This window comes from Gopherus evgoodei, chromosome 21, assembly GCF_007399415.2.
Source record: "Gopherus evgoodei ecotype Sinaloan lineage chromosome 21, rGopEvg1_v1.p, whole genome shotgun sequence".
Taxonomy (NCBI): domain Eukaryota; kingdom Metazoa; phylum Chordata; order Testudines; family Testudinidae; genus Gopherus; species Gopherus evgoodei.
In genome coordinates, this window is record NC_044342.1 from 359,006 (window position 1) to 380,841 (window position 21,836).

The 21,836-nt window shown below is 43.7% G+C and overlaps 1 protein-coding gene and 2 pseudogenes across 1 annotated transcript; 1 reads left to right on the forward strand and 2 right to left on the reverse strand.

The window, feature by feature from the left end:
• Nucleotides 1-3,444: 3,444 nt before the first annotated feature.
• LOC115638214 (olfactory receptor 14A16-like) lies at nucleotides 3,445-4,401 on the reverse strand. Its single transcript, XM_030539790.1, has one exon. The coding sequence runs from the start codon at nucleotides 4,399-4,401 to the stop codon at nucleotides 3,445-3,447; it is 957 nt and encodes a 318-aa protein (XP_030395650.1).
• A 5,755-nt stretch (nucleotides 4,402-10,156) lies between these two features.
• LOC115637953 lies at nucleotides 10,157-11,273 on the reverse strand (annotated as a pseudogene).
• A 9,180-nt stretch (nucleotides 11,274-20,453) lies between these two features.
• Nucleotides 20,454-21,417, forward strand: LOC115638347 (annotated as a pseudogene).
• Nucleotides 21,418-21,836: the final 419 nt, after the last annotated feature.

Genomic DNA, 21,836 nt, shown 5'->3' on the forward strand with positions numbered 1-21,836 from the left:
GCCTCCAGCTAAATCACATATAATCTCACCCCTTCTGACGTAAACCCAGTTCAGCTCAACGGTAGTTCAGTAGCTGCACACCAGATCTTCAGCCTGACTTCAGACTCCATTGGTCTTCCAGCTCATCTCTGCAGGTCTTCATGCCACTATCCTCTGCAGGCTGGTAGACGAACCCCGGCCTGCCCTCTACTCTGGGTTCCAGCCCCAGGACCCTGTCATAAGTAGCTCCGCTCTGTCTATTCACTCCCATTGCCTCCTCCCTGGGCTACTTTCTAACTCGGCCTGTCCCTAGGCCTTTCTCAAAGTCCCTTCTCAGGCCCTCTCCTCAACAGTCCCAGAAGGAAAGAGGATTCATTATGGTGAACAAAGCAAATGTAGAGGTCCTACACCAGGGTTATCTGCCCCTAAGAGGCTCTGTGTATTTAGCAGTGTCAGGACATCCCCTGGCCCCAGACTAGCCTTCCTCCACGCAAACTATAGTTTTTCTCTGACCTCAGCCAGGCCTTCCTTCAAGCTGCTAGCACAGGAGAACCATCCCTTCTCCTACTCATCCCCTACTGTATTGGCCTTTTCCTCTATTAAATCATCTCTCAGAGTTTGACCTCTCTCGTAAGTGTAACAGGGTAGGGCTGACTGAGCTCCCAGGCCCTCTTTAACCTCTTTCCAGCCAGCGTGGAGTTAGTGTCCCCCTTCAAGCCCTCGTGGTTAAACATTTGTGCCCTATTTCTAATTTACATTTGTCTGGCTTCAGTTTCCAGCTACTGGTTCTTGTCCTGCTAAATTAAGAGTGCCCTTTAGTACCAGGTCCTTCCTCTGCATGAAGGAAGGTCTACGCCGTAATCAAGTCACTTCTCAGTTGTCTTTTTGATAAGGCTGAGAGATGGAACACCAGGGCACCATTGAAAGTCTCCAAGTATCCAAACCAGTTAGCTGTTGGCTCAATATGGGATGATAATGCCAGTAAATCTGAAGCAATAAATAATTTATCACTAAAAGCAGTGATGTCCTGGAGGCCTAAACCTGCTTTTCTTGTTTACCCAAAATTTCCCATTGATCATTACTGGTAAGGGACTAACTACTATAACTTGGGATGCAATGTTTCACCCAACGTCTTTCTCACATAATGGGCTAAGCGGAGAAGCTGAAGATAGTGATCAATCTATCAGGGATCGATTTTGTCGCATCTAGTGTAGATGCGATAAAATCGATTCCCGATCGCTCTGCCATCGACTCCAGAACTCCACTGCAGCAAGAGGAGGAGGAGTGGCAGCGATCAACTCACCGCCGTCCTCACAGCCAGGTAATCGACCTAAGATACGCTGACTTCAGCTATGCTAATCATGTAGCTGAAATTGCATATCTTAGGTCGATCCCCCCTCCCCCCAGTGTAGACTTAGCCTAAAAAAATTAATGATCCAAAATTGGTATGCTAGATATTAAGACTTATTTGAAGAGAAAATAACGGGGGAATGGACTATTCTACCCGTCACTCCCTTTCTGCTTCCTTAAAAGAAAGATATTTTGTGGGGAAAATACAGAAAGAATAAAAAGAACAGATGGAGGCTTCTGGAATGTGTGTCACCATCATGGCTGCCACTCCTACTGTCTCCTGGGCCTCCAGGACTTTGTCATCCTGCTCCTGAGAGGTGTCCTGGGTAGAAGGAGGGACCCATATGACATCATCACCCCTACCAGCTCCAGCTGAATCCCAACCACCACCTGGGATCACAGTTATTTCCATCTTTGATACCATTGAAGGGATTGACAAACTAGGAGGCTTTTGCTTCTAAGACTGGACAGTAACAGCGACAGCAACAATGACAGCTCCAGCCCAACTCAACTAACTTCTTCTCTTTTCCTCAGAAGGATGGTTATTACCATCCCTGGGCTGGTCTTCACTACCGGGGTAATTTGACCTAAGTTATGCTACTACAGCTACATGAATAGCGTAGCTAGAGTACACAAAACTTAGGTCGACTTACCCTGGTTTCTTAACTGCACTCAACAGGAAATGCTCTCTGGCTGACTTCCCTTACTCTCCTTAGGGAGGTGCAGTAATGGGGTAGACCGGAGAGGGTTCTGCCATTGATTTAGCGGGTCTGCACTAGATCCACTAAATCAATCCCTGTGTTGATCTCCCCACAGTGAAAACAAGCCCTCTGATACCTCTAAGAGTGTGCCAGACAGCCGGGGGGTTTCCTTCTAAAAACTGCCTCCAGCTAATGTGAAAGGGAACAAGGGGTGTCCCTAAAATGAAAGCCTGACTTAGCACTCTACATTTCAAATACTCTGAGTGGTTTCCTTTCCTGTTTGGATAGTTAATAAAAGGTTAACAGGATTTTTAATGGTGTGTTTGCCATGGTGCGAAGCAGGCTGAGGTCTCTAGACACCAAGCTCCGGAACTTGTTTAACACTCCTTAGTGGTGGACAGTGACTGGGTTATGTTAACACCTTCAGCCCATTTAGTCTCATCTAAATGAATAAATTAGAGCGAGGCTGGAGTTTTATTTTAGATTTAAAATAATCAAAGGCCCTTATCCAAGGCGTAAGGCTCATAACACGTCATTACTAATTCAATACAATCACAGCACCATCCAACCCTGTGAGTCCAGGGTTCATCCGTGTTTCAAACTTGGCAGAGTCCCACTGCCATCTTGCTTCTGAAAGTCTTTACTACACGTAGCCATGGATGGCCCCATGCAACCTCAACAGGGGCATCACACTGTTAAGTAGGCCCCAGTCTCTTGGCCATGGGCTCAAACTGTGAAGTTCCATCTCTGACGTCCATGCCTGTGGGCCCCCTGTGTAGAAAAATCATTTTCTCTTGGGGCTGGCAAGTAGCGGAGACACAATAAAGATCTATGGCCGCAGACTCTAGTCTTGATGGGCTCTCAATGATGGTCCTTCAGTGAGGTGTCAAAGACCTCTCCCAGGCAGGGCAGCTGACTGGAATGCAGCACAATAGACTGCCATAGAGCCAGGTCAGACTTGTCCTGTCACCCTGACAATATTTCCACATATACAACAAAGTTCACAACATGACACCATTGCACCCCACTGTCACACAAGCAAACAATTAACCAAAGTCATGGCATCCAATGCAGCATTTATACCCACAAAAGGAAAAAGGGTCAGAGACCTCATCAAGTTCATTAGGAACTTGATCATAGCTATTCATTTTAGGTGGAAGGTGCTGAGATGGTGTGATGGTGGGTGGCAGTACAGGATAGATAGATAGATAGATAGATAGATAGATAGATAGATAGATTCTGATCTTATATATATACAGTTGTAAATATACAATAAGTCCATTGACTTGATTCTGCATTTTTAGCCACTGTAAATGCCCCTTTCTGCATAAGCAGATTTCAGATAATGTTTTCAAGGAGACAATAATGCCTTCATTTGATTATATTTAAAAAGAAACACAGGAAGAAATCCTAATCAAAGATGAAAGATGGACAGTTCATTTTTGGTGAATAACCTCCCCGCCATCAGTTTCCTCACGGCAGCTTTGATCTCCTTGTTCCTCATGCTGTAGATGGTCGGATTCATCATTGGAGGCATCACAGAATAGAGAACAGCCACCATGAGATCCAACCCTGATGCTGAGCTGGAGGAGGGTTTCAGGTAGGCAAAGGCTATAGTGAAAAAGAACAAGGAGACCACAATGAGGTGAGGGAGGCAGGTGGATAGAGCTTTATGCCGGCCCTGCTCAGAGGGGATTCTCAGCACTGTGGTGAAGATCTGAACATACGACACAACTATAAAGACAAAGCAGCTGAAGGCTAAGCATGCACTAAAGACAATAATCCCAGTTTCACGGAGGTATGAGTCAGAGCAGGCGAGCTTGAGGAGCTGGGGGATTTCACAGAAAAATTGATCCACCATGTTGCCTCCACAGAAGGATAGTGCAAAGGTGTTCCCGGTGTGCAGTGCAGTGTAGACAAAAACACTCATCCAAGCACTGGCTGCCATTTGGATACATGCTCTCCTGTTCATCACTCTCTCGTAGTGCAATGGCTGGCAGATGGCGATGTATCGGTCATATGCCATGATGGTGAGTAAGGAGTACTCAGTTACAGCAAAGAACATAAAGAAAAAGACTTGTGTGACACATCCAGAATAAGAAATTGACCTGGTGTTCATGAGGGAGTTGGCCATGGATTTGGGGACTGGGACAGAAATGAAGCCGATGTCCAGAATGGACAAATTCATCAGGAAGAAGTACATGGGGGTGTGAAGGTGGTGGTTGAAGGCAACAACTATGATGATGAGAAGATTCCCCATCAGTGCTGCCAGATAAATCACCAGAAACATCACAAAGTGCAAAATCTGCAGCTCCCGAACATCAGAGAATCCCAGGAGAAGGAACTCGGTCACGGTGGTTCGGTTGAACATTTCCCTCTCCATACACTGTGTCCTCCTGTGGATGGAATGACAAGGGCAATGGGCAAGATTAGAGTGATAGAGAAAATGACCTAATTATCTCTCCGTAATATCTCATGATGGGAATGTCAAGGGTGCACAGTTCTTCTCACTTCCATTGACTAGAAGTTGAGAGTGCTCCTTACCCCTGAGAGTCAGAGCACAGTGAAATTCATTATCACATCAGCAAATACTGGATTATAACCTTAAAACTAAGGATGATGGATTAGTTTACACCATATGAGGATCTGGCCAGTGCTGTATGAGGGCTGGAACAAAGTGCAACTAAATCCAACATTAATAGCCAATATGGTACCCCATTGTGAGAAACAGAAGCCTCTAAATTTGGGCACGAAATGTAAATACTAACATGGCTAATACTGATAGCAAATCTGAAATAATCAAGGTGCAAAAGGAGCTCTCAGGGAAGACAAGGCTGTTGCAGAGAAGCTAAATGAATTCTTCGCATCAATCTTTGCTGCAGAGGATGTGAGGAAGATTCACACACAAGAGCCATTCTTTTTAGGTGACAAATCTGAGAACTGTCCCAGATTGAGGCGTCAGTAGTGGAGGTTTGGGAACAAACTGATAAATTAAACAGTAATAAATCTCCAGGTGCAGACTGTAGTCACCCAAGAGTTCTGAAGGAACTGAAATATGAAATCACAAAAACTATTAAATGTGGTAAATAAACCAACACTTATATCAGCCTCTGGACCAGATGACTGCAGGGTAGCCACTGTAACGTGATCCAGGTGATGTAGGGCACTTGGACTTTCAGGAAGCTTTCGACAAAGTCCCTCACTAACGGCTCTTCAACAAAGTCAGCAGTCATGGAATGAGAGGGAAGATCCTCTCATGAATTAGTAACTTGCTGAAAGATCGGGAACAAAGGGTAGGAATAAATATTCAGTTTTCACAATGGAGAGAGGTAAATACTTTGGTTCCCCAAGGATCTTCCCTGAGACCTGTGCTGTTCAACATATTTATAAATGGAGCGAACAGTGAGGTGGAAAAATTTGCAGACAATACAAAATTACTCAGGATTGTTACGTCCAAAGCACACTGCAAAGAGCTACAAAGGGATCTCACAAAACTGGGTGACTGGGCAATCCAATGGCAGATGGAATTCAGTATGGATAAATGCAAAGTAATGCACATTGGAAAACATAATCCTAGCTATCCATACAAAATGATGGGGTCTAATTTAGCCATCACTACTCAAGAAAGATGTTGGAGTCATTGTGGTTCATTGTCTGAAAACATCTGCTCGATATTCAGTGGCAGTGAAAAAAGCAAACAAGATGTTAGGAACCATTAGAAAAGGGATAGATAATGGAGCTGAAAATATAACGCCAGCATATAAATCCATGGTACATCCAGACCTTGAATACTGTGTGTAGTTGTGGTTGCCTCATCTAAAAAAAAAGATACATTTAAATTTGAAAAGATATAGAGAAGAGCAACAAAAATGATTAGGGGCATGGAACAGCTTCCGTATGAGGAGATATGAAGAGACTGGTATTGTTTAGCTTAGAAAAGCGATGATTAAGGGGGAATATGATAAATGTCTATAAAATCATGCATGTTGTGGAAAGAGTGAATAGGAAAGTGGTATTTACCCCTTCACGGAACGGAAGGACCAGGCATCGCCCAGTGAAATAACTAGGCAGTAGGTTTAAAACAAACAAAAAAAGAATTTCTTCACATACCACACAATCAACTTGTTGAACTCATTCCAGGGGATTTTGTGAGGGCTGAAAGTATAACTGGGTTAGAAAAGGAACTAGACAAGTCCATGAAGGACAGGTCTATCAATGGCTAATAGCTAAGATGGTCAGGATGCAACCCCGTGCTTTGGGTGTCCCTAAACCTCTGTTTGCCAGAAGCTGGTAATGGGTGACAGGGAATGGACCATTTGATAATTGCTCTGTTCTCTTCATTCCCTCTGAAGCTTCAGGCACCAGCCACTGTCACGGACAGGATACTGGGCTAGATGGACCATTGGTCTGAGCCGGTGCGGATGTTCTTATGTTCTTATTATTGAAGGTGCCAAATCCCACTGCATTTCCATCTCTGGGTGATGACGGACTAGTAGCATCCCTCCATTCTTGTTGTGTTGTATCCTTTTTCTCTGCGACTTTATGTCTGTACAGGCAGGAGCCTTGGGTTCTGTTCTGGTTTCTGCCACTGACCTGCTGTGTGACCTTGGGCCAGGCACTTCCCCTCCCTGTACCACTGATTCCCCACACCCCTTTCTCTGGCTTGTCTTCTCGGACTGGAAGCTGTGGGGTGGATGGCCAGTGTCATACTATGAGTATATTCTGAGCACGGCTTGGCAGCACTGCCGCTCAGCTGGCTGCAGTGTGGGACAGAGAATACAGTGAGTATGTTCTAGGGCATAGCCAAGATGGAAAGGTTTTGGCTGGGAGCTTTAACTCTGGTTTTGATTCAAGGCGTTAGTATGTTTAAAATATATTCTGGCTGTCAACTTTGCTCCTCACTCAGATTAACCAACCTGCAACTACCCCTTTGTAACAGAAATAATAGAAGATGAAACATAGGGACTTCGGGGTGAAATTTTAATATGAATTGAAAATATTAATTTTGCACATCCTAGCACAAATCTAAGTTTCCATTTAAGGGCAATCAGACTTTTTCCGCTTTATTTATGGCAAAGGAAAATAGGGTTTTCTATTGAACACATGTTCATGGAAAATCTCTGCTATCCTCCATAGGTATTTTGTTTTTCAAGGATAACAGAGGCTAAAACTCTTCAGTTTTCAACAGCTCTTACCTAAAATTGCCTTGTTCTCACTTCCTAGAATGACAAAAGATGTTTGGGTTTTCCCAATTTCAATGAAAAGTCTATTTTTGCTGCTGCAAAATATGCAAATAAATCTGTCTGGTGCCAGATTAAATTGACAGTAAAGTCTTCAAGAGTTCCGACTGTCATGCACATTTATGTTCTTAAATCTGCCCTGTATATTAACACACCAGCATATTCAGTTGAAAAAGCAAACTTACGATGCAGATTTGTGTGGAATTTCTCACAGCTAGCGAAGCATTTGATCCTCCAGGGTTCTGATTAGTTTGTCATTATTGAGCTGTCTCTCTCTCATGCCCCCATCACTGTATTAGCCCACAGCCCTTTCCATGTCCTTCCACTGGAGTTGCTGAGTCTCTCTGCAGTTCCCAGCAGACAGGGATCCACTCTGCAGATGGAGCTTCCTGCTGCCCTCCTGGCTGAGAGGTGATGGACTAAATAGGATGTGGGACTGAAAGCCCCTCCTATCTCTAGAGCTGATTGCAGCTTGTGCAGGCTCCAGAGATGGTCACAGCGCAGGATGTCCCTCCTCTGGGGCTAAATGTCTGAATATGGTCTCCAGGGCTGTGAACCCAGCTCTGCTCTCACCTCTGCAGCAAACCACCCTGACAACCGGCCCTAGCTGAGCCCAATCCCTGAGAGGGGAACAGCACCTGCCCTGGATCTCACACAGTGGTAGCGTCCCTGGAAGGACCTTTGGCGAAAAACAAGGCAGGTCTGAGGTGCAAAGGGTGTTCTGAGGGGTTGGCAGAATTAAAAAATATATTTTCCGTAGCATCATGTGACCTGGAATAGCTCATAGCCCAGTGGCATCATAAACACAGCTGTCCTGGAATAGCCTGTTCCTTCATTAACGCCACATCATTACCACTGCTGGAACAGAGATGATGTTCCCTTGCATTGCATCAACAGCTCTTGGGATGCAGCCAGCAGAGGAACCCACAGCTCAGCCTGCCCTGGCTGGTTGAATTAGGTTATTAGGAGGAACCCAGAAGCACACACTTACAACTAAGGACCAGATCCTCAGCTGGTATGTATTGACAAAGTTCCACTGTCTCCGTAGCAGCTACTACTGTTTTCAGCAGCTGGGGATCTGGCCTCTTGATTCTGATGGAGCAATGGCTGATTTACTCCAACTGGGAAACTGACCCATTACACAGTTTTAAATCCATATTCTTTGCCTGTGAGTTTAAACCAAAGGTGAGTCACGAGTACCAAGTCCATTAGAGCATGCTTTCTTTTCACTTCATGCTTTGACATTTGGTGGTCTTCAGCGGGGTTCAAGGTAGGCTTAGTGACCCAAATTTAGGGTCGTTTGAGCTAGGAGTCGCACAGATAAAAGTCCTGGGGAAAAAAAAGCATTTTTAAAAAAAATTATATAAGCTAAGGAGGTTGCAGAGATAAAAAGTTTCTAAGGCTGTTTTTGTGCACAGTGCTGGAGCTCAGACTGTTACTTTGATACGGGTCAAAAAGGTCTCAATCTGCCCAGTTTATTCCCTCAGGCTTCTGATCCCTCACTGTATTTAAGGAAAGGTACCCTGAGAATAGTCTGTATGCACCAGCACAGAGAAAGGGCCCTGGCTTTCCATTCCAGCCATGTTGTGTGGTTTAAAGCTTAACTCTTGTGAGTGCTCTAAAATCCAAACGATCACTTGGATTATTTTTAAATTTGGTGTGTCTCATGGTGGGATAGGATAGGGGAGCATTAGTGATCCAAATCTGGGGTCATTGCACCCCAGGGTTCCTGAGTTGTAGCTCTCTACCTCATTTCCCTTTTGCTGCCTTGTGCCATGAAATGGAGAGGTCCTGATGAGTGGTGGAATCACAGAGATCGCTGAGAATGACAGCTGTGAATTCACCCTTCAGTCAATGGAACTAAGGAGCAGTTAATAACTTTTTTTTTGAAAATTTACAAAAATATTTTTTTTATTTTGAAATTTGTGTAAAGAATTGTGTTTTTCTCTTTTAGTGTAATTTCAATTTTTTACTTTTTACATAAATTTCACTTTATTTCTTAGAAAAGAAAGGACTAAATGTGGAAAAATCAAAATTTGTATATTTTGAATTAAAAGGATAATTTTAAGAAAAATCCATCAAATATATTTCCTATTCTACTCCCATTCTATATCAGGATTAGAAGAAGAGGGAAACAAAGATAACTTCAATTGTGAAGTTATAGATAGAAGTGTAACGTAGACAAAACGAAAATCAATTCTTTTTGAAGGTAGGTTTGTTTATCTTATTAAAAAATTCTGATTAGACTTCACATGATAAATGTAGATAAGTGGTGTATATATGATAAAAGAATTAGCGATAAAGTAAAAAAAATCTTATTCTCTGTTGGAACATTTGATAGAAATTTCTTCATCAAAATCAGTACATTCATTATGATACATAATTTATTCAACAGACTTTGGCAAAGCGGATATTGATTTTCATGGATTCCTCATTAGCTGAAATCATTCTTAGAATAATTTCAACCAGGAATTATCAGTGTCAAAGCCCCAGCTAGTGGAAGTCATGGAGTGAGATGCACCCATTTCCTCCCGCTGGGGATCTGGCCCATTTACCCAGATGGAGCTATGTCTTATTTTCACTGACTGCTTTATTTTTTATACCAAGGTTCTGACCCCTTGGCCATGTCTACACTATGTGAGAAAGTCAATGTAAACCATGCAATTTGAGTTACATTGATAGCATAACTCAAGAGGACGTAGCTTAGATCTACTTACTACGGGGTCAACACTACTACATTTCAAAGGGAGATGCTCCTCTTACTCTTCTCATTCCGGTGGAGTACAGGAGTCGACGGCAGAGTGATCTGTGGTCCATTTAGCTAGTCTCAGTAGACCCGCTAAATCGACCACCGCTGCATCGATCACCGCAGCATCGATCTGCCGGTAAGCGTAGACAAGCCCTCAGTCTATTATGGATTTGCGAGATGAGATTCTCATGAGTAGGCAGGATTTGAACTCATTTGACCACACACACATTTCACATGCCACATACAACTGTTCTCTGATACGTCACTGAGATCAGGTTTTTAACACAAATGGACATTGAAAGATAAATTATGTCTCTATCTCCTTCTCTGAGGACAGCATTCTGCTCATCAGCCTCCTGATGGCCGTCTTCATCTCGGCATTTCTCAGCGTGTAGATCATCGGGTTCAGCGCTGGGGTGATTGCAGTGTAAATGACTGAGACACCTTATTCAGGGTGAACTTCTTGAAGGTCTGAGTGTAGATGAAGATGCTGGGTATGACTTGTAAACGTACCACAATAATCTGGGCTCCACAAGTGGACAAAGCTTTCTGCTTCCCTTCCGTGATGTGTGTCCTGATCTTGACTAAGACGGTGGTGTAAGAAACAATCAGAATGATGAATATTGTTATTATCACTGCTCCACTGTTGAAGATCATCTGCAGTTCAGCCAACTGAGTGTCAGTGCAGGCCAGTTTGATAACCTGTGGGACATCACAGTAGAAATTGTCCAGGACATTTGGCCCACAGAAGGGTAACTGGGGGAGCAGTCCAGTCTGAACAGCAAAGTGACCCAATCTACCCGTCCATGCCAGTACCATTATCCCCATGCAGACACACTGGTTCATGATCGTCAAGTACCGCAGTGATTTATAGATGGCCACATACCAATCAATCACCATCCCCACAAGGCATAACCCTATAGCGCCAGCCATGAAGTGGAAGAAAAACATCTGCAGAAGGCATTCATTGAAGGAAATGGTTTTATGCTGTGAGAGGAGATCTGAGAGCAATGTTGGAGTATTGACTGATGAGTCGCTGAGGTCTAGGAAAGCCAAGCTGGGCAGCAGGAAGTACATGGGCGTGTGGAGCTGATGGTCACTGATCACAGTGGTGATGATGATGAAGTTTCCCAGCCAGGTGTTCACGTAGATTATGAAGAAAGCCACATAAAGGAATTGCTGCAGTTTAGGACTCTGGGTGAGGCCCAAGAGGACAAATTCTGTCACTGGGCTGCTGAGGTTCTTCTTCTCCATTTATTAACCTCTAAAGAGTCCTGAAGAGGAAACACTATGTTAATAGTTATGATGTAATTTTAGTACATTACGGATATGAAAGGGATACTAACTCCATGTTAACTGATAAATGTGCTTGGACATTTTCTTTGTTTACCAAATTCCAGACTGTGTCCTCAGTCCCAGTGGTGAGTGTCCTGCTGCAGCAAAACGCCTACCCTCCCCCAGTGGTTATCCCCAGTTTTGTGTATTTGGGCATGAACAGTAGCAACCTACACTCCAGAATGTCCCCTGCTAACAACTGTCTCCATTTATCAGCCTGAAGCCCTGATGGTGCCCACCTGACGCTAGCCACAGATTCCTCATGTGCTCCAGAGGTTCAGGGTTGGGAAGAATGTGGATTCTGTGGGAGTCCAGGGGTTCTAACAGTCCAGATTTCTCATTGGGAGTGGGGGGTGTCTGTCACATTCTGGGGTGCAATCCAGACCAGGGAGCGTTTGAGTCACCACCTGCTCCATAACCCTGGGTGCCTCACAATGCTTTGCTCTGGTAGCTCCCAACCTGGGACACTCACAACCAGCCTAGCAGCATGCGAGATGCACCCTGAGTGTCTGTATAGAGGTGCAGCACTGGCCCTGTATCTCTGACCCCAGCAGCCTGTCAGCAACGCACCAGACACATTGTGGCTTCCACCAGCCTTGGTTGCTACTTGCAGGTTGACCCCAGTACACTCCCGGTCCCAAATTTCCCCCAAATCCGTGTTCTGCACTGTCCAGCAGCTATTAAAGGTTCATTGCTCCTGTACAGAGTCAATACTCAATGGTTTGCTAGTTAAACTTTAGTTACCAAACAGTTCAGTTGAAACACAGCATTGGATTGGTTTAGATTTCAAATAAAACCAATTTATTAACAAAAAAACACAAGATTTTTAGTGAATTCAAATATGAGAGACCAAATTAGAAATGTTTGCCAGTGAGCAAAAGTGAAAACAGAGCTAAAAGTCTAAATCTAAATCTAGAAAGTTTTGATTCAAGGCTTTGATTGAGATAGTCTCTCTCACCCACAGTCTTCCAGAAAGATGGTGACTGACCCTTACCTTGGTCACAATCTCTCCCAGAGGCCCAAAGTTGCTGGCTTCCTTAGGTTAAAGAGCGAGAGAGCTCAGGCAAATGTTTTGAACCCAGTTAAGAACTAGTCAATGTAGATATTAAGGTTCTTTATGTTGTAGGAATCTTGGCATTTCAGCCATGAAACCAATATGGTAGTGTGCCTCAGTTTCCCTTCTCATACCACACATTAGGTCTGCAATGTCTTTTCTGCTGTGTACAATTTCCAGATGAGTTACAGGCACTAACTGTGAACTATTAGTATCACGATATCTTTTAACATGAAGTGTGCTCTTATGTATCACTCTTAACATGTTCAAGGGTTTTTCCCAAAAGATTAGGCACATTGTAAATTTTTACAGTTCTTAGTATTAGCAACACATTAATCACAAGAGTTAACATTAGCATTAATATTAACATCAAATTCATTGCGATTTTCTGCTCCAGGCCAATGGGGGCGGCGGGAAGCAGTGGCCAATACATCCCTTGGTCCATGCCGCTTCCTTCAGTCCCCATTGGCCTGGAGCGGCGAACCGCGGCCAGTGGGAGCCGCAATCGGCTGAACCTGCGGACGCGGCAGGTAAACAAACCGGCCTGGCCTGGCGTGGTGCTTACCCTGGTGAGCCGCGTGCCACAGGTTGCCGATCCCCATTCTAAAGCAAGGCCAGCAGATTCAGACACATTTGAAAGACTTTGCCCATTAGGTACCAACACCTTTCCTCAGAAGACAGACTGTTTACTATCAACAATGGCCCATTAAAAGTCAATGGAAACAATTCCTTCTCACAGACTTTCAAGACCTCACAAGAAATTTGTTTTCTTCTGCAATGTCCTGCACTGCAACAGATTCTTTTGGGGATTTATTTATGTCCAGAACTGACTTTGGCACAACAGACAAATCACCAAACTCTTTCTGAGTTTCACATACATCCAGAATCGCCTCTGGCCCATCAGGAGGATTTTCACACAACCCCCTTTCAGCTAAACTACTAGACTTCATAATCAAACGATTAGAAGCATTCTCTTCCTTGTTACAAGCTTCCACACTGTCAGTGGGTAACATAGTCAATTCACCTTCATGCTTTCCTTGGCTATGATACCACCCTGATCAGATGAGGCTGTCACATCTTTACCCAGCAACACACTAGCAACAGGCAAAATAGAAATACTAGAATCACTTGGTCTCTGGGAGCTATTTATGACATTATGACCCTAGCACACACCCAGTCCCAACTTTTCCCAAAAACCTGTGTTCTGCACTGTCCTGCTCTCTGCTGGGCAGTTCAGCCATTAAAGGTTCGTTGCTCCTGTACAGAGTCAATATTCAATGCTTTGCTAGTTAAACTGGAGTTACCAAACAGTTCAGTTGAAACACAGCATTGGATTAGTTATATTTCAAAATAAAAACAATTTATTAACAAAAAAAGACAATATTTATAGTGAATTGAAGAATAAGAGACCACGTTGGAAATAGTTTTCAGCAAACAAGCTTAGGTGGAGTGAGATCCCTTTCATAAAGTATTTGGTAACAAATTTCCTTAAACATTGAACAAATAGATGTCTTTTTAGCCTTCCTCCAGAATGTTTCCCATTGTTCCAATTGATATCTGCTTTTGGATTTTTTTCTCATTTTCCATAAATATTCTCATGTCTTCCATAAGAAGACAAGAACATAAGGATGGCCCTACTGGGTCAGATCAAAGGTCCATCTAGCCCAGTATCCTGTCTTCCAACAGTGGCCAATGCCAGGTGCCCCAGAGGGAATAAACATAACAGGGAATCATCAAGTGATCCATCCCCTGTCGGTCAGTCCCAGCTTCTGGCAAACAGAGGCTAGGGGTACCATTCCTGCCTATTCTGGCTAATAGCCATTAATGGACCTACCCTCCATGAAGTTATCTAGTTCATTTCTGAACCTTGTTATGCGCTTGGCCTTCACAACATCCCCTGGCAAGGAGTTCGACAGGTTGACTGTGTGTTGTATGAAGGAATACTTTCTTTTTTTTTTGTTCTAAACCTGCTGCCTATTAATTTCATTTGCTGACCCCTAGTTCTTGTGTTATGAGAAGTAGCAAACAACACTTGCTTATTTACTTTCTCTACACCAGTCACGATTTATTGATCTCAATCATATCTCCTCTTAGCCATCTCTTTTCCAAGCTGGAAAGCCCCAGTTTTATTAATCTCTCCTCATACAGAAGCCGTTCCATTCCCCTAATAATTTTTGTTGCCCTTTTCTGAACCTTTTCCAATTCCAATAGATCTTTTTTGAGATGGGGCGACCACATCTGCATGCAGTATTCAAGGTGTGGGTGTACCATGGATTTATAGAGAGGCAACTTGATATTTTCTGTCCTGATATCTAGCCTTCTCTTAATTATTCCCAGCATTCTGTTCACTTTTTTGACTGCCGCTGCACATTGAATGGACGCTTTCAAAGAACTATCCATAATGACTCCAAGATCTTTCTTGAGTGGTAACAGCTAATTTAGATCCCATCATTTTATTTATATAGTTGGGATTATGCTTTCCAATGTTCATTACTTCGCATTTATCAACATTAAATTTCATCTGCCATTTTGTTGCCAAGTTACCCAGTTTTGAGAGATCCTTTTGTAGCTCTTCGCAGTCTGCCTGGGTCTCAACTATCTTTAGTAATTTTGTATCATCAGCAAATTTTACCACCTCACTGTTTACCCCTTTTTCCAGATCATTTATGAATACATTGAATAGGACTGGTTCCAGTACAGACCCCAGGCGGACACCACTATTTACGTCTCTCCATTCTGAAAACTGACCATTTATTCCTACCCTTTGTTTCCTGTCTTTTAACCAGTTACCAATCCATTAGAGAACCTGCCCTCTTTTCCTGTGGCAGCTTACTTTGTGTAAGAGCCTTTGGTGGGCTCGTCAAAAGCTTTTTGTAAATCTAAGTCACTATATCAATGGGATCCCCTTTGTCCACATTCTTGTTGACCCCCCTCAAAGAATTCTAGTAGATTGGTGAAACAATTCATAGTACTAGGAAGTCACACATTTCATAGCTTCTGTAGGATGAGCTCATTGCAAACACACAGGGCTTCTTGCATCCCCCGCCCCCCTGCAAACTCCTGTGTGTGACCCTCCCATCCCCCTCTATTTTAGGCACTCCCGTTGCTCTCAATTCTCCTCCACCAGGTGTTCTACATGCCACCTATACCCCCTATTCCCAGAGTCCACCTCTCCCCGATTCCCACCATACGCACACCCCCATTCCCATCTTTCCCCCACATTGCTCCCTCCTAGTTATTTGTCTCTTCTTCTCTGGGTAGTAAGTCAGCCAGGGTGTCAAACTGTTATCCTGTGTTGGGAGGCTGGGCAGAGATGGGATGCAGTATTGTTATAATGGAAGGCCCAAAATTTTTGAATTGACCAAAAGCCGTATTCAAGAGTGATCACATTACAGAGAGACAAATAGAAAAATGCTGATGAGTTTGGTGGAAGGTCATCATGAGCTAGAGAACCTTTGGGAAATCAGATTGTCTGAGGTGTCCTTTCCCTTAGTTAATGGGTCAATCATTTTTAACGTTCTACTAAAACGCTGACTTCCCACACTGCATTATAAATGTTTTAGTTGCTTTACCCTGAACCCTGACATAAAATGTGTTTTTCCTTTGCAGTGTTGTTGCAGCTGTGTTGGTCCCAGGATACAAGAAACATGAGGTAGGTGAGCTTGCAAACGTGTCCCTACCACAATTTATTTCTCTATGAAAAACATTATTTTTATTATAATTGAAAATTATGAAAAATAGTCTCAGAAATTCTCAGTTTTTTTTCCCCAAAGGAAAGCAAAAAAATTGGGAAAAAACATGCTTTTTGTCTTTCTTCCACCATAAACAGTTTCTCTACCTTCACTTATTTTTATTAGGAAAATAGACAAAAAACTACTAGGACTACTACTGAAAATGACAACAAAAGACTGAAGTATGAAAATCTGAACATTTTTACTAAATGTTCTTGAAAATGTTCAAAAATTGGAAAATCAGTTCTTTTTCATAAAATCTTTAAAACATTTCAAAAATAAGTATAGCGTGTGTTTTCTTTCCTGATGAAGTCTATATTTGTAAGAATTGATAGCTGGGTTGTGCAGCTCTGCAAAGTTATTCAGTCAATTCAGAGATCTACTAACCATGTGTAGCTGAATCATGTTTTCTGCAAAGAATATAAAAGAATAAATTGTAAATGCCGTTTCTCCTGCCAGCCCTGCTCAGCAAACACAGATCTGGGAAAGTGGATGGTGGCTGTTCCTGGCTGGAATATTTTCAGCACAATCGTGAAATGATTTTTTCATCAAAGACTCTTGCAAAATGTCTGAAAGCAGCAGGGGTGCGCAGCAGGATGGGGCTGCAGAGGGGTCCGTGAGGGCAGGGTGTGGTAGAGAGGGGGATGCACAGGAGTCCCTTAAAACTTGGTTTTACCTGTAGAATGTTTGTTGCTGTTGATGATGACAGAGAAGGCGAGACAGCTTCACACTCAGGTCCCAGGCTGACCTCACAGAAGATGTAGGTAGGGAATGAAAGTTTGATTTGTAAACTGAGGCAGTGTCCAATGGCCTAGATAAAGTCATTTTTACAAGCACAGTTCAGAAAGTTGTGCGACAGAGCCCAGAGCTGTCCTCAGTGCACACAGAGTAGAATGCCACTGCAGTCTGATGACTCTGAATATTTCCCCTTCAACAGCCATTCACTGGTTTTATTATTGCTGTGTCGGTGCTTTAGTGCCTATGAGCACCAGTCCTGGGCCAGGACTCCAGTACGCAAGGTGCTGTACAAAAACAGAACAACAACACCACCTCTATCCCATAGCATACCTCACTGCTCACCTAGAACCCAGGAGCATGGCTTCCTTTCCTCCTGCTCTAACCCTTTGATCACATTTCTCTCCATGCCAGGAATAAAACTCACTGGAGTTCTCTCTGATTCACAGGCCATTCAAATGCCCGTTTCTTTCCCTGCACCCCCAACATCTGCCTTGTGTCCATCCAGCCTGGCAGGGAATTGCAGAGCAGGTTGGGTTTGGGTGGCTAAAATAAACACATAATTGAACTGAACCACTCCAGGAATTTCTTAATGATTCCCCTTGTGCAGACTCCTTCAGTCTCCAGAGAAGCAGCTCTCTTGATCCTCCTGAGAAAAGCTGAGGGAGATTTCAAGGGATCTCTGATCCAAGACCCAGCATTAGTGAGGAGGGCAGGTATTATATAAGAAGATTTCTGGGGCTGTCTCATTATTGGAACCAGGTCCATTTCCCCTGCCTGTCAGCAGAGCAGTGATCAGCTCCGAGATGTGACTTCACCAGGGCTTCCTCACATGGTTGGAGGAACTGGTTCTGAGACCACGTACACAGCAGATTTTGTGAGGTATTGACGCTTGACTCCTACAATGTGCCATGTGTTACTAGGGACAGGCATGATTATTTCGGGGGGAATGCAGGAGATAAAGTGTGATTGGAGATACTAGCCCACACTATGACCATCTGAGGTCTTCCTGTGACTAATGCTGTGTCCCCAGGTTTTCCCACAACAGGGGCTTCGTGAGGCTCAGATCATCGGGGCAGGTTACTGCTGGAAAAAACACCCCAGAAATAACCCAGGGAAGGGCCCAGATTGATGGATAAACCTTTAGTGATTTTCCCAGCATGGGCTTCATTATTTCCTTCTCTTAGTATGTCCCAGGTTCTGTAGCTCTGCAGCAGCTGTAGACTGGTGTGGTGAAACAGGACCCACATCAGAACTGAAGGTGGAATTTGATCCCTAGATTTCTTGGGTTCCTTTAAGAAGCCCAGCCTCAGAGCCCAGAAAACACCTCAGATCCACATGAAGGGCTAAATTCAGAAAAGAATGTAGGCACCTCACTGTGACTTTTGGAGTCTAAGTCCAACATTTTGGTGCCACTCATACTCACAAACCCAGCTTGGCTGCCGCCTAGCCCTGTGGGCACCTGAATGCACTCAGCACCTAGATTTGTGATGTAAAAGTTCCTATGGTATTTAAGTTTCTGCCTCTGGGAATATGTGATACTGCCTCTCACTAGGCATCCAGACACCTGAGCCGCTTTGTGACCCACAAAGCAGGGGCAGACAGGTGGAGGAATGGCTATTGTCCCACAGGGCCTGGTCCATTAGCTGAGCTCAGAGCTCACCTGCTGGACCAGGACCCATTCAGAATGAAGCCAGAGGAGGTAGTTGGGAAATGTGGCTGGGGAGCAAGGGTTTGAACAGGGTCTTCCACAGCCCAGGTAATGCCGTAAGCACCGGGCTAAACACTATAAGCTGGCGGATGCTGATGCCGCCTCCTTTGGCCTGTCTTGCCAAAAAAATGGCATAGACTCCTAGCTACAGGAGAGGGGTCCTGGCTATAGGTCCCTGCAGCCCAACCTCCAAGCTCTGTGAGAAGGGTGGGGTAGAGCACACACCCTTTCCTGTGCCATCTCCCATCACAAACACAGGCAGGGAGCCCCTCAGCCCACTGGCTTTGGTGAATCTGATTCTTAGGCACCTACCTCTCCTCATTGGATAGGGATCCTGGCACCAAACTCAGGCTCTGTGAATCCCAGTGATTTCGTAGGTGTCTGAAACCCGATGTCCCATTGTGAATCTAGCCCTTAGGTCCTCAAATGGTTAAAAGTGGCTTATATCACATAGCTTAAGGTGCAGCCTTGGCTAATCTAATGATTCCCTTTGTGTGTGTCTCTTGGTTGTGCTCCATATAGATTTTCATGTATCTGCTACAGGGCTTTGAACTAAGGGTTCTTTTCCTTTATGGAGACCAGTTTTTAGATGATGAGGTCATTCGTTTAATCTCATGGACATCCCACTAAAATGGCCTCAATTTAAGCTCTCCACAAGCCTAGTGAACCTGAAAGTTACAGTGGTGGGCAATGTCTTCATCTTCATTGCCTTCATTCAAATAAGTCTGCAAAAATACTGATACGGCATTTGACACCATTGTGTCTGAGTTCCTCACAATCCTTCAAGAATTTAACCTCACCACCCTCCTGCAAAGTAGGAAAACTCTTGTCTTGTCTGGGCACCAGCATCTAATGATGTTTTATGGGAACTGGGCACCTAACTTGCTCTTACTTGAAAATCCCAGACTGAGAGGGTGTTTGGATTTCCCATGATTTTCCAGAAGCTGGGAATGGTTGACAGGGAATGAATCGCTTGATGATTACCTGTTCTGTTCATTCCCTCTGGGATACCCAGGGTACCTGGTGCAGAAGACAGGATACTGCACTAGATGGACCTCTGGTCTGACTCACTATGGCCACTCCTATGTTCTTATGATCACAGAGAATGTGGATGGCAGGACAGAAATGGAACCCATCACTGCACAGCCACTGGCAGTAAATCTTGGCTGATTGTGAAAAGGGGAACGATGGTGTGAGGTTTTTTACTTTTTTTCAACTTTTCATGACAAAATGTCAAACAAAATGAATTTTCTTTCTTTAACTTTAAATCAAAATTTTCTTCTGTCAAAATAAATATCACTGTCAAAAAAAGAGGTTCATATGGAAACAAAATATTGGATGGGAAAATGGCCTTTGTGGAGGAAATTTATGGTTTTCCATGGGAAAAAATTCAAACTAAAATGAAATGTTTCCTTTTATTTACATTACTTTTTGTATTGTTTTAGCTGTGTTGATCCCAGGATATGAGAGAGGCAAGGTGGCAGAGGTTATATCTTTGATTAGAGCATCTTCTTTGGTGGAAGAGACAAACTCTGTGGAGCTTGAAAACTTGTCTATTTCACCAAAAGAGGTTGGTCCAATTAAAGATATTCCCTCTCCCACCTTGCCTTTCACATTTCACTTGGATTCCTTTCTTAATCATCATCATACAAATTGCGAGAGAAAAGTTATTTCACTATCTCACATTTTAAAAAATTCACATGCAGAATTTTACAGTGGAAAAAGTTGGGTAAAGTAAAGCAGTGAAAGACAAGGAAGAAAGAGATTGAAAATCCAAAATCTGAACATTGCATACTAAAATCTGGCAGATCTGCTGAACCATTGTTATTATTTCTGTTCAATTTCCAGGGTTATTTTGCAGACATGAAATGGATCCGCAGAACCTCACCACCACAGTGACTGAATTTGTTCTCTTGGGCCTCACTCAGATTCATCAGCTGAAATATTTTCTCTTCATATTCTTCCTCATAGTGTACATAGCCACCTGGCTGGAAAACTTCATCATCATCATCATCACAGTGATCGCCGACCACCGACTCCACACCCCCATGTACTTCCTGCTGGCCAACCTAGCTTTCATGGATGTCAGTGAATCATCAGTCAGTGCTCCCAACTTGCTGTCTGGTCTCCTCTCCAAACGTAAAACAGTACCCTTCAATCAGTGCATCCTCCAGATGTTCTTTTTCCATTTGATCGGGAGCGCGATCGTGTTTTTTCTTGTGGTGATGGCGATAGATCGGTACGTGGCCATGTGTAAACCACTGAGATACCTCACTATCTTGAACAGGGGTGTGTGCATGGGGCTGGTGGCACTGTCATGGCTGGGTGGGTTGGCTCACTCTGCTGTTCAGATTGGATTGCTCATCCAGCTACCCTTCTGTGGGCCAAACATTCTGGACAATTTCTACTGTGATGTCCCACAGGTCATCAAACTGGCTTGTGCTGATACCCATGTAGTCGAACTGCAGATGGTCTTCAATGGTGGAGTGCTCCTCATCATACAATTAATTTGTCTGCTAATTTCCTACATCATCATCTTAGTCAAGATCAGGACACATGTCACAGAAGGCTCTGTCCACCTGTGGAGCCCAGATTATCATGGTCTGTTTACTGTTCATACCCAGCATCTTCATCTATGCTCGGCCCTTCAAGAAGTTCACCCTGGACAAAGTGGCCTCCATCTTTTTCACTGTAATCAGCCCGATGCTGAACCCAATTGTCTACACACTTAGAAACACCGAGATGAAAAAAGCCATCAGGAGACTGATGAACAGAATCCTGTTCTCAGGGAGGGAACTCAAGGCATCATTTGTCTTTGATTGTTTTGATTAGAAACCAGACCTCAGCACATCAGAGGGTAGTTGTATGCTCCATGTGAAATGCGTGTCCCATCAAAGAGATCACATACCGCATACATCTGAAAAACTATGTTCAAGAATAAATTAAAGACCAACAGTCACAACCTCCGTTGAAATCTCTGGGGCCAACTTGTTCAAAGCACTATAGCTCCATGGAGCCAATGAAGCTTGCCTGGTTTAAATCAGTGTAGCTGTATTGGAATCAATGGATTAGACTCCCAGCAGATGTAAAGCTTCATAAATCCATTGGAGTCAATGTGCCAGGTGCCCGGCTTATGAAAAACAGTTCAACTCACTGAAATGTTTTCCATCTGCTGAAGATTGAGACTGCAGATATTTTGTTTTTCAAACCTATGAATATTTTCAAATACTGAAAACAAAATCCTACATATC